This window comes from Leuresthes tenuis, unplaced genomic scaffold, assembly GCF_036924035.1.
Source record: "Leuresthes tenuis unplaced genomic scaffold, fLeuTen1.0.hap1 SCAF_17, whole genome shotgun sequence".
NCBI lineage: Eukaryota > Metazoa > Chordata > Actinopteri > Atheriniformes > Atherinopsidae > Leuresthes > Leuresthes tenuis.
This window is the reverse complement of record NW_027325371.1, coordinates 32,311,684-32,324,827: the sequence shown is the minus strand read 5'-3', so window position 1 is coordinate 32,324,827 and position 13,144 is coordinate 32,311,684. Positions and strand designations below refer to the sequence as shown.

Here is a 13,144-nt window from a genome sequence, read left to right as displayed (position 1 = left end):
ACTTAGGTGTGCATATCAAAAGATGCCGTCCATAGCATGCAGCCAAAACATTTTGAGATGATGAGATAATCTGTACTATTTATCAGAGAGTTCTCCTGATGCTTTGGCTCATCATTGTGCAGTATAGCACAGAAATGATTGCATAATAGAATCTAATACTATCTGCTCTCATCAAGTCTATTACATACAGCAAAATTACACACAATTAACTATTCATCTGCCTTGACATAACACTGTATAATTACCTTAAGATATACCTGCTTAGGTGATTGCGAGTTAGACAAATCAAATACATTTTATCCCATTCAACAACAAAATAGGACCAATTTTGTACTGAGAAGATGGTCACTTTAGGATATATCCACTTGATGTCTACAACACTTTGTCTTGGATAATTACTCTGAAAGTGCTTTAGAAATGAATATAGGAAATATGATCACAACATGACAGCTGCATTGTGATCAACACTAAATTCCTATTGTATTTTAAGTCTATCAATACCAACAGTGCAGTATTCTTGTATTTAATCATTGATCATTACCTTTTAGTTTGTGGAGCAGTTCCCTTTGGAATGTAGAGTATCTGAGAGCTTGGAGGAAAAGCTGAACATCTTGTTGCTTACAAGAGTTTAGAGCCTCACTGCTCACAGGAATCACACAGTCCTGCAAATAATACAAGCAACAAGCACTGTTCAAGCACCGTTGTTTTCTTGTTCTTTTAGCATCTGCTCAATTCAGGTCAACATTACATCTATACAAGCCATCATAAGCATCCAGTCTCTTGAGTTAGCATGTATTAACATGACATAAACATAAGTTTAGCATAGAATAAGGGAAGTTTGATTGTACCCTTTTATAAGTTCAAAAGCTGTCTAACTTTCAGATAAAAGTCTTTGATACCCCAACCAAAGTTGCAACCAAAAATAATACTATAACTGTAGCTGTGTTATATGTCTTTGTGTAAATAATTAGGTTTCTATCATATAAAGTCAAATTAAATTAACTTACATCTTGGCCAGTGAGTGTGTTCTCCAAAGTGGCGGTGCAGTGGAGCTGCAGGGTGGGAAGGGTTGGCAGGGCATCAGAAAGAGTGAGGGTAGACAGACGAAGAGGGCCCAAGCAGATCCTTCCAGTCTGCTTCAAGCAACGCACCAAAGTACTGCAACATCATATCAACTGAGTTATTAAAGGGCTGCTGTTTGACATGGCACTACACTACACATACAGAAAAGAGAAAATACCCACACACACAGTTTGTATGCTGCTTTAGGAAGGCTGCTAGTAACTACAACCACTGTCAATCAATTATGGGGAGAACAGAAGAAAGTACAGGTGCAAAAGAGGAAGAGCTGGTTCAGAAGAAAGCAGCTGTTAGAGTTAAGTGGCCATCCTTAACACAGGAGAAAGGCTGTGCTTTAATGAGAAACACCTCCTTATAGAAGAATATATCATCAACGTGTTCAGGCTGACATGGACTCCATGAACAGTGTACACAGCTTAACACCGTCTCCCCTGTAACGGTGGCCAGCTAATCAGCCTCTCTTTTAAGAAAATTAATAGTTTTTTATACCGATAAACTACTGTTTCAAGTCATGACGCCAGTCGAATCAGGAAAAAGGGACCAGGTCCCAGTAAATAAAATGGATTGGTTTGACACATTGAACCCAACACAGTATAGGACCACTCATGTGGCTGGTTTCCCCACATAAACATTGAAGATGTTCTGGAGAATGTGTGGACAATTTGATCTGGTTATTTTTCAGTTTGTAAGTTGCTGATCAAACAAGGGAAGCCTTCCGCTGGATATACACTCTCCCAGGCATGTGATTCAGAAAAAACTCGTAGATGAGTTCCTTATTGTGTTGATACGAGTACTGCGCGTTGTTGAGCACATCAACGACAGCGAGGTACCAGCAGAAGGCAGGATACAGGTCAGCAGAATGGAAAGCTCCTCAGCACACAAACATGCTCACTTGCACAACTCCAGTCTGTGCGTGACAGCAATTGCAGTGATTGTAAGAATTAAACGTTTCATCTAGCCTGGGAACTTCTCAGACAGCAGTTAATTGCTTTAAAATTTCACCATATGTTAACATTTTTCTTGATAGCACCTTTGTTTGGTTTTGTCTGAAATATGCCGTTTTATGCATTTAAGACAGTAGGGAGAGTAGGAGTCTAGAATTTATAATAGAAAAACATAGCACTCTCATATTTTAATGTTACATTATCATTGCATAGGGTAAAATCTAAATTTTTCTGAGTGCAGCAATTGAATAAAGTTTGAGTTTGAGTTATCCATAAATACCATTGTAATAATATAAAACCTATACCAACTCTGGATTGGGTGTTGGCCTCTGCTCCTGTTGTTGACTGGCTTTCGTCATGGCACTAACAGCGCTGCGAAGGAGCTGGACCTCAATGGCTCTCTGCAGCTCAGTTGAATCTGGACTCATGGAAGGCAGAAGCCTCTTCAGATCTAAATTCACGTTCATACAGAATCAAGAACGTTAAGTTTATTAAGATGATTTGAAACATCTATAAACACACTGATAAGAGACTGAGATTCAGTCTTTGCAATATGTTTCAAGGTCATCAACACTCACCAAGCTTGTCCTTGCTGCTGGAAAGAGAGCTGTAGTCCTCTCCTGGCAGTAGCTCCAGTTGTGCGCCACATTCTGCCATATCTCCTTCTTCAAAACGGCTCAAAGCCTGGATGTAGTTGAAATCTGTCCTCAGACTGATGTTAACTGGATTTGTGGAGTTCTGTTTGAGTGCGTTAGCAGTGGCCTGCCACTCCTTCACAGAGGCCCAATCACAAAGTGCCACATAACACTGACAGGCCTTGTTGGCCAGGAAGCTGATCACCTCAGGGGAGCACTCGCTGGACTTCAGCAGCACAGTCTTCCTGCTGTCACCTTTTCATAGGAACATAAAAAATTCTGACAACTAAAACTTTTACAGGGCTACAGTAGATTTTAAAAGAAACAATAACTATCCCACCCTCTTTGGCAGCCCGCTTAGGGGTGGGTTAATTTTACTCTAAACTGAATTAATTCATTTAAATCTATACACCATGACCCAATGACATGTAGTGGACAAACCAAACATCTAATTTTACAGTAACTAGACTACATTAAACATGAAATGCAGCAGGTTACCATTGCTGGTGTGTTTGGGGCTGCTCGTGTTACTGGAGAGTTTGAGCAGATAATATTCAGAACTTTTGATGCTGCAGTCCATCCCAGTAACTGCAGACAGCTGATCTTGATACTCCAGAGCTGCTTTCTCAAACCTAAACACACACACACACATAAGTACACTATTGAGTAACGTGCAACCCTTTTTTTGTTGGTAATTTCAACCAAAATGTGTAATGATTTAATGATTTGTTTACGTATCTATAAGGAACTGTGAGGATTGGTGCTTACCGTCCCTCAGCCTGCAGGGCTACTGATGACAACCAGCCCAGACTTTTGCCAGAGGTGAGGAGGCTCCAGGCTGCCAGACCCTGGATGGCCTCAGGACAACGCAGCTCACACAGAGCCTCCACCAGCAATGCCAGAGGAACCTCCAGCTCTGGAGCCTAACGAGCACACAAAAAGATACCAGCCGTCTAATGAGAGGATACCGTCACTCAATCACATAATGTATCTGTATTTCATAAATGCTGCAACTACATACAACCTACAGTTTGAAAAGGAATATGCACCAACAGGAGCTAGAGACCTGTAGTTTTTCAAAAAAAAAAAGAAGCAACTGTTTGCTCAGCAATTGAGCACAGAACACAGGCTGCTGATCTTAACGTTTCATTTACTAACCTGGGTGCTGCTGTTCTTAAACTCTGTCAGCAGGTCAAAGCCATGGCGAACAGTAACTGCAGGTTGGCCAGACAGAAGACCAACTCTCATCAATGCCAAACGAATCCTTGTCAGCCAGTCCTGGCATGTCTGACGGTTAGTATAGAAGAACGTCTTAATGCCCTGAAACATGAAAAAAGTCAAGTAAAACACCAAGTGGATATTATAATACCTTTGTTGCCCATCAGAATGTATTTCAAATGTGCTGTAGTTGTGGGTTTCCTTTTGGATGTCATAAATAAAACGCATATCTTCAACAAGTAGCAAGGTCTAGGCCTCTTTTTTCACACCTTTGGTGGAGCAGTGAGAGCATTAGCGCAGCCTTCATAAGCGTTATACATGAGCTTCTCCAAGTTTTCCAGGTACTGAAGCAGCAGAGTGAGGCGAAGCTGATTCGAGTGATGACCGTCACCGTCACTCCCAGTACCAGCCCAAGCTCCAAGATCCTGTTCAGGGTTCATACTGTGTGCAGCCAGGCTCCGGATCATCCCTGAAACACAAGGACTTCTGTCACTGAATGATGATTATTAGACCTCTTGACCCCATAGCATCCCATCATTTCTTCCCCTGTTCTGACCACAATCTGCATTTTGTTGCTTTACCTTCAATGGTTTGGAAGGTGTCCTGAGCTCGACCCAGTGGTGTGCGGAGCTTGGACAACACGGTAAACTGTGCAGCCTCCCAAACTGCCCACTGCCACAGCACCACCTCTGTTTTCAGCAGCGCTCGTGGCACTACATCTGGCCTGCTGCCATCAACACTTCCCCTGCCATCCCGTTTCTCAAGTCGTTGGCAGCTGTGGTACAGACGCTCCAGCCATGGATCCTTCCTGTGGATAAAGAAATGCGAAGCTCAAGCACAAGCTTAGATACAGTGACACCTTGTACATAGTGATTAGGTAAATACAAATCTGTAAAAAAATGACCACATTATTAACATTCTTAATAGTACACACATACACAACACTCTAATATTTCACATCTTTTCTCCTTAAATGCTGGGGAAAACATCACAGTGTATTTGGTGAACCGTTTGCTGCTATAGTAAAGCAGTTTGACCCTTGCACCCTCTATGCATATCCCTGAGACTGTAAAAGGGAAAACAATGGGCCAGAGTTTGACCAAAAATGCACAGACTTGCTCCTATAGCGTGACCGTACCCCCCACGGTGCAGGACTCCATATAAGATGAAACTGATGAGGTCACTGAAATCCTGGGGGTGGAAAGTGCTGCTTGGTCCACGGCTCATGTGGTGACGGATGGCCAGAGATATATCTCTTATCTCGGAGTGGCTGTGGTTACTATGAAAAAGGAAAAAAAAAGAACAACACACACACAATTAGTGAGGTGTTTGTTAAACCACGGGACCAAATTCAACCATAGACGGGAAGTGAGTCTTACCTCAAAGCTACATCTAGGGGGATTGTCCTGAGAAGTTTGGCATAAGCCTGCCTTACCCTCACTGCTGAGTGGACCAACTGGACTCTGCACACATCCACACACCTAACAGATGCCCACAACACAGAGAGAAAAAAACATGTACACAGAGCTTCCTTCCCCATGTCTGCAGCAAAGCAAAGCAAAGCACAGCATATAGAGAAACAATGTCTCCTTTACACTCTGAGACAAGCTTTAAATAAGTGCTGAAAGCAGCTCAGGACTCCATGTTTAAATATGAAGGTTCACCTCTGCAGCAGCTCAGTAGACAGAGATGAAGAGAGGACCTGCAGACTGTGGCAGGTCTGGAGGCAGACACTTTGATCTTCATGCAGAGCTATTAACAAAAAACAAGGAAGAAAATGAGTCAACAGTTTTTTCTGATGCATAACTGAAAACGTAAATCACAAAATGAATAATTTGGTGATGGACGTGACAGACATTTCAGACTCACCATTATCCAGCAAACCCCTACAGAACTTGCTAAAGGACGGCAGGGAGAAGAGGGGGCTATAGGTGTCTGTCTTCATCATCAACAAAGAGATTTCCTGAGCCCAGGTCAACAGAAGCTTTCTACAGACAACATAAAAAAGAAATTTTGTTATACTTTAATAACTGTTTTTTTTTATTAGTATTACCTGTTACCTACACACTCAATTTATTGTCAGCCCAAAAACTTTATAATATACAAAAAAGAAAAAAAAAAAAGGCGAACATTCTCAGTTAGTACATTTCTCATTGTCTCTGTGTGCACACCTGGCATCTGGGTAAAGTTGCTCCTTTGACAGAAGACCCCCAAGGAGGCTTAGCAGCGTGCTAAAATGTTTCTTTGTTGCTGTGGTAACGGTGCTAATAACAGCCCCATCAAACAGAGAGGGAGACGATGATGACAAGCTGGATGAGATAAAATGATCATGTCTGCAAAGAGAATAACATTTTCAGGGCAAAGTGGCTATAAATAAGCAACAGGAGCAATGTGATCTTTGTTTTAATGTGTTTATTTGTGTCATGACATGGAAAGAGATTAATTAACTAACAAATGCAACAATTATGCAAACAACCTAATATAAAAACATTGAAACAGAAGATTGTCCAGCAGAGCAGCTTCCACTCTTCAGAGTCATGTGGTTTCAAAGCATATTGATAACTGAATTATATTACTGGCAAATTCATTATCAATTGATCCCCAATTTAAGCCATACAATTCTAGCCTACTGTTTCATTCTAACTAATGAATGGTCAGTATATCAATTTCTTGCAACCAAAACTTGTGGTTAGACAGGCTGGGTTTTTTTTGTTTTGTTTTTTCATATGGAAGGAAACTTTCATACACAAACTAGATTTTACAGGTTACAATAGGCTTTGGGGGTAAAAAAAAAAAAAAAAAGATTATGATGCTAATCTTAACCTCAATTTGAATTCTACTGACCATCTTCATACAACTTGTCCTAAAAATTTTATTCAATTTCTGACAACACTTCCTCCATCAAACAACAATTACATCATGTCTATCTTTAAAAAAAAAAAAAAAAAAAAAAAAAAAAAAAAAAAAACTGGTCTGGACTACGAAAGTGAACTCAATTGTTTAACATAGAACTTATGGACAAGAGAGCCTCAATTCACTGTTGTTTCCTATCAAATTTCTTTAGAAGCCAGATAAATAAAAATCAGTCAAATGAAAACTTTAATAGATCAGTTGGCAGACACTCTATTAAGACCTTAATTTAATAAATCAAGATCCACTGGAAGTGTGTGGTGGCGGCATTGTCTTGTTCTTATTACATCTATATTATCACATCTTGCTTGTTCTTATTATGATTTGTTTGAAACATTTCTGGGCCGCAACCTTTGGGCTACGACTTCTCTGACTCCCAACATCTGCTACATCTATGCCACCACAAAAATACTAAATCCCTGAATGCATTACTCTAGCAGATTGTAATCACCAGAATGTAGATTGTTAGTAAAAGTTTAACTTAATATGATAAAAACTTGTATTTGTCCCAGGTGAGTAAAATTGAGATGCTGTAGTGGATGGTGTTGCATGTGAGTGTATTACCTGGTGCAGTGTGAATACAGGGAGTAGAGTACGGCATACTGGATGGCAGGGTAGTAGACAGCTAGCTCAGAGTGGACCAGAGTCAGATTGTGACTTAAAAGAGCGAAGACAGTGGGAGACAATGCCCACATCTAGATGACACACATAATAGGTCACTTTCAAATCTGCACAATCTGGGTTTAGTTAACATTCCCAATGCTTTCACTATTCAGACCAAGAGACTACTTTTATATAGACAGCCTGTGGGTTTAAAAAATATTTTCAACAAAACAACAAATGCTATGAGACTAGGACATTACTACAATGACATTTAGCAATAATAAGCGGTATAGAATAGAACATTGGCTCACCCCTATGAGAGAATTCTTGGTGTTTCCGATGGTGGTAAGGGTGCTGAGGTTAAAGATGAGGGTGAACTGAGCTTTCTCCAGTGGCAGGGTGAGGGAAGCAAAAGCAGGGTGCTGAATATTTGGGCAGGGCTTGTCAGGAGCCAGGTTCCTGCCAGTGAGATCCAGGCTCTCCATCAGGCTGGACAAAGCACATGCCATCTCACCCAATACCATTTTATAAGCTGCTTCCAGTGTGGGAATGTTTTTGAGGCTCAGCAGGGCCTGATATACACCGTGTACTGCTGACATCACCTGTGCAGTACATGCACACACAGAGACAGACACGATGTACAGCAAAGTTTTAAAGAAATTCTCTCCATCATGAATTTTAGAGAAACATATCAAAAGATGGATAAAAAAAATAATTTATAGTTATATCATTCATACCAACAGCAGTATACACCCAGACCAAACCCTCGTTATTATGTTCTTTTAGGTATATGTTTAAGTGTATTTTTGGTCAGGTTCTTATTTTTCGGGTGTGCCACTGTTCAAACAAAAATATTTTAGACAAAAGTTAGTTTTTCAGCTCTGTCACAGCAGTTTTGTTTGTTACCATCTCATTTAGCAGGATGCGCTGTTCTGCACACAGTTCTGATCTCGAAGTCCTCCAACATTTTTAGGATAAATTGAAATGATAACTTCTACCTCATTTGCTCTTACAACGAACTGTGACTAGCATGCAGCCAATGTCCACTCAAATGGGATCAAACATACCAAATAAACCCAAAGGTTTCTGATACCAAACATTTTGTCTCTCATCTACTTCTGCGCATAAATCGCATAAATGCATTTATAGAGATTGTTTTTCTAGGCTGAATGAATCCTACCCCAACAGCCAATGTCCAAAATCTGATGGATAAACATGCTAACATGAATGTAGAGAAAAATGAATGCTCAGGGTTTTGAATTAAAACCTTGACCTATGATTAGAATGGTTTCCTATATAAGATGCATAAGATGTACAGAAAACATGCTTCAAGCCGAACACATTGACACAAATCAATGAGTTCTTATCATACTCTCAGGCTTTAATAAAAAGCAAAACAAAAAAAACAATCACCTCTTTTTCTGGATGGAAGCGTAGGCTCAGGAGCTGGGAGTCCGGTGCCAGCAATTTCTCAACAAAGGACACAGGCAGCTTAGTGTTTACCTGGTCCACAATCTGAATGACAACAGAAAGTTGTACACACTTAACACTGCAGTAAACACTACTGGTACACTGCAGGAAAACTTTATGGTTTGAACATTCAATCATTTATAACAGCCCAGCTTAAATGTCCTCATAGATACAGTATGTTTGAGGTAATGACTATACCAGAGTGAGAAGACTGAGCACTGCTAGATTGTAATCCGAGCCGCAGCCCTGGCAGCAGTCAAGCTGGTCCAGGCCATAGGCAAGGACAGCCTCCATCAGCTGACCACTGGGCTCCACGCTGGCCAGCAATACCCCAACACACTCATTCCCTGCTGTGAGAACTGTCTCTGAGAATTGCACTTGCTTTGCTGCCGTCACACAGGCCAGAACTCGGTTTAAAACCTTAAGAAAAAGCAGAACAGAATGCCCCACGCATGATCATTTTAGCAAAAGCACAAGTTGGCAAAGTTCATGCAAAAAAACAAACAACAACAACAAAAAATAACTCAACACAGTTGAATGTCATGAAGAAGTATCAAAACTTACTACACATAGAAGGAAAAGCAATTACTTGGGAATGGAACATATGGAATTTTACAACCAATTTGATTGTTGGTTGGTTGTTGTTGCAAGTTTCAAAATGAGAACTGACTCAAATCTGCCATATTTCTAATATCCATGGTCATCTAACAGCCTACTAAATAATACATTTATTCTTTATGTCTAAAGTGTATTCTTGCATAAAGTTATCTAAATATAAGACTTAAGAATGACCTTGGCAAGGCTGTAAATCTTTAATCTACTATTCTGTTTGTATTTCATAATAATACTTCCCAGTCTTTAACCAGGGTGATGTTCTTACATCAGTGACGTAGACTTCAGTGATAGGTGGCCCTCTTAAAGGGCTAAATCGCTCTCCAATGCTGCGGACCACAGTACTGAAAACCCTCAGTAGAGCTGCCAGCTTCGGCAAGGACACTGAAGGAGGGGGGATGTCTTCATCCAGAACTTCACCTGATGCAACATGGCTCAGATCCTATACAGAACAGTCTCAGTCAAACCATGGACAAAAGCCCTTGTATCAGGTCTGTGTGGAATCATTTACAGTCACACAGAAATTCAAAAAAAGATATCTGATCACTAGTCTTAATAACAAAAGGAATAGCTCAGTTTGGTTGTGTATTCTGATAAACCTGGAAACCCCTCTGCATGACACAGTAGGAGAACTGATTTTTGAGCATAGTCAAGAAGCTTAGTGAGGTCACCTCTGCATATGCCTCCATATCTTCCAAGAACTGTCCCAGTAGAGTGGTGGAGAAGGTCAGGTCTGCCACCCAGAACTGCTCCAGACTCTGTAACCAGCCTATACACAAAGAGGGAGACTAAAGTGGCAGATAGAAAACCATCGGATTGTCACATTCACCTTCTCTGCAGAGCAGCAGTAGTATGAAGCATTGCTGTGTTATGGCAGCACTTACAGCCAAACACACAATTACTAGCTACACCTGACTCATAAAGTAAGCAGATCACCTTTCTTTTGCAAACTTTGGTACCTGAATGGATACTTACAGTAATTATATGTCACTGCTGCACAAATCACTTTGCTTTCCCTTAAATGTCAACTATGCAAATGAAGGTTCTAAATATCTCCCAGAATTCCCAAAACATGTTTTCACTGACCCATTACATAACTGAGCTTGCATTTGGGTAGAAAACAAAAAGACAGTAAAATCTAAGATGTAATTGCATTCATTCACTCAAAGGAAAAAAAAACAAAAGATTCACAGTGCAAAGAAGATTAGCTATAAAGCCTGTCAGAAGAATAATTTCCACTGCATCTCCAGTCCAAAGCAGTCCAAATCTTGTCTTAGAGTGAAGAGGACAATCTTGATGCTTAAATTACCATTTTACATGCTAAAATGTTTAGAATGTAATAGTGTCAACAGGAAATCCAACTGACGTGAAACTTGTTGAGTGAGTGCCTGCTTCTGTGTGTGGTCAATGTGCCAGCCCACCAAGATGTCCACTGTGTCCTGTAGAAAAACAGAACATGAAGAAATATCAGGTCACTAAGCCGGCATTAGCCATAGTGCTGTTAACTGATCTTAATTGAGATGCACGCCTCATCTACAAAACAGTAAGTGCTGGAACACTCACTCTGAAGTTGGTGCTGAAAACATGGGGGTAGCAGCGAGCCACCTGGAGAATACACTTTACACTCTGACAGAGAAGCTCTGGTGTGTCCACATTCTCCAAAATGGACTGCAGGTTGCTCATCACCAGCTGAAACACAAAACATGTGTACACTTAACATTTGTGTGGATTTACAGAGTCCAACTGGTTTTACTACTCTGGTAGAATACAACTACAACTCACAGTGCTTGAGAGTCATTAATAATTGTTCTGGCCATCAGGACCTTTTCATGCAACTGCAAAATTAAGAGAAGCCTTAATGTGCAATTACCTGCATGATATGAGAGAAGGCCTTTCTCTCCCCAGCAGCCTCCAAAGCGCGCTGCGCTGCTACCAGATACAGCAGTTTCACCTCATCACGACCACTTGAATTGAACTTGAGAAAAAGCCACTTGAAGATTCGCTCAGCCTCATAGCTGAGAACGGTGCAGAGGAGACCTAGGGAGGCAGCCGCTTCCTGACGCAATTCCCACAAGAGCTTACTGCTACAGATGTAAACAAAACGAACAAGATAACATGTGACAGGTCAAAATTAAATCAGTTGTTGTTGCCACAACAGCAGCATATATTTGGATAATACTGGCAGCCATGAAACAAAACGGTGAAAAGCATTTATTTATTTATTTTTTTTTTTAAATGAGTCTTCCACAGGTGCCTGATGAATAACGTTTTGTGCAATAACAGACAAGATTATAGTATCAGAGGTGTCCTGTAAATACGGAGAGAAAAAAGAATGCTAATGTTTCTAAATCGGGAAGAGAGACATAATCCCACAATAAACACTCCCCTTTGTAAGAACAGAAAGATTTTTGGAAGCACAGGAGAAACAGTCGCTCCCGAATTAAACGATCTCAGAAAGTTGTGACCGTGTGGGAGAAAAAGATCCAACTTGCCCATTACAGCTGGATAAATAACAAATAGAAAAAGAAAAAAAGGGAAAAAAGATTTTTAAGCACTACTCAACATTTGAAACTATGACTTTATACCTTAAAACCAGAAGCCAGCCGATGCATAACTAACAGCTCAACAGGTTTCATCTAGAACATATATTATCTCATTTTTTAATTCAACAAGTTATGGTCAAAAGAGCTGATTTTTAGTTCAAGTTACCAACTAATCTAATAGATTCAATTAATGTATGTATTTTGATTAAACTTCGAGATTCAAATCTCAACATTCAGTCAATACCTAAACTCATTGACGGACTTGAGATGACAGTTCAATGATTATTTTACAGTCCAAGTTTTATTCTGCACAAGTCAAATACTTTAAAGATGGTTATAATGTCAGACATCAGCACAGATTCAATCATGCAAGTAAGATGTTCCTTCTGCTTGGAGTCTGCTGCAAAAACAGCTCAATGTGAGGGCGTAAATTCAGAAATTTATCATAAAGTTTATCTGCTGAGTGTGATCACATTTAATTTCCACTGTCTGGCCTCAGCTCAACACCTCAGCAGCCAATCATATATGTCTCCAAAAAATTTGAATATATGTATCAGAGTTTTCATTCAGATACAAAAATTCACCTAAAATTTGTCTTCAAAGAAGCTAACTTTTGCAGCGTAAGTTGAGGCCCAATCTTGTGCGTACAAAGTGGTTATAAATGAGAACTCCTGATTGCTAACAAAACCCAAGTCTGAAATGAGCTCCTGTCCATTCTGAGGAACATAATTCCTGAACATTCGGTATGATATGAATGTAGCACATGGCCACTGCTACACCCCCCCCCTCTTACCTCTCATTCAAAATGTCATTCAAGGTGCTGAGAATGGTGTCCAACTGTTTGACCAGGGTCTGTTTAAGAGAAGATGCATAATAACACAAAGCCTATGAGATCAAAAAGATCAGACACAAAGACTATGAGACAGGTGTTCACATCCACACAAAGTTCTTTGTAAACAGGACTCGGAGGCAGCAATGGGGAGTTTTCCCAAACATCAGCAAACTAATTTGTTGAATGTTTGTTGGGCTTTAGACCCTAGTAGAAATGTTGATAACAACAATCTGAAGGACCAATAAAGGAAAAAGGTCCCTGAGATGTAAAAGACAGAGTACTTTCAGAGAAAAATCT

The 13,144-nt window shown here is 40.2% G+C and overlaps 1 protein-coding gene across 3 annotated transcripts in view; it reads right to left on the bottom strand.

The window, feature by feature from the left end:
- Window positions 1-13,144, bottom strand: part of smg1 (SMG1 nonsense mediated mRNA decay associated PI3K related kinase) — a 43,315-nt gene that overhangs the window by 21,889 nt on the left and 8,282 nt on the right. For all 3 annotated transcript variants that reach the window (XM_072368832.1, XM_072368834.1, XM_072368833.1), the window contains exons 5-28: window positions 12,809-12,867; window positions 11,343-11,556; window positions 11,036-11,161; window positions 10,839-10,911; window positions 10,144-10,241; window positions 9,741-9,914; window positions 9,059-9,280; window positions 8,804-8,905; window positions 7,702-7,992; window positions 7,352-7,482; window positions 6,049-6,210; window positions 5,747-5,865; window positions 5,542-5,629; window positions 5,257-5,358; window positions 5,016-5,156; window positions 4,459-4,685; window positions 4,147-4,346; window positions 3,818-3,979; window positions 3,428-3,582; window positions 3,158-3,291; window positions 2,603-2,914; window positions 2,334-2,475; window positions 1,008-1,158; window positions 542-662 (exon numbers count right to left, since the gene is read on the bottom strand). In XM_072368832.1, coding sequence (XP_072224933.1) covers window positions 542-662; window positions 1,008-1,158; window positions 2,334-2,475; window positions 2,603-2,914; window positions 3,158-3,291; window positions 3,428-3,582; window positions 3,818-3,979; window positions 4,147-4,346; window positions 4,459-4,685; window positions 5,016-5,156; window positions 5,257-5,358; window positions 5,542-5,629; window positions 5,747-5,865; window positions 6,049-6,210; window positions 7,352-7,482; window positions 7,702-7,992; window positions 8,804-8,905; window positions 9,059-9,280; window positions 9,741-9,914; window positions 10,144-10,241; window positions 10,839-10,911; window positions 11,036-11,161; window positions 11,343-11,556; window positions 12,809-12,867 — 3,706 coding nt within the window. The remainder of the gene's footprint in view (window positions 1-541; window positions 663-1,007; window positions 1,159-2,333; window positions 2,476-2,602; window positions 2,915-3,157; window positions 3,292-3,427; window positions 3,583-3,817; window positions 3,980-4,146; window positions 4,347-4,458; window positions 4,686-5,015; window positions 5,157-5,256; window positions 5,359-5,541; window positions 5,630-5,746; window positions 5,866-6,048; window positions 6,211-7,351; window positions 7,483-7,701; window positions 7,993-8,803; window positions 8,906-9,058; window positions 9,281-9,740; window positions 9,915-10,143; window positions 10,242-10,838; window positions 10,912-11,035; window positions 11,162-11,342; window positions 11,557-12,808; window positions 12,868-13,144) is intronic.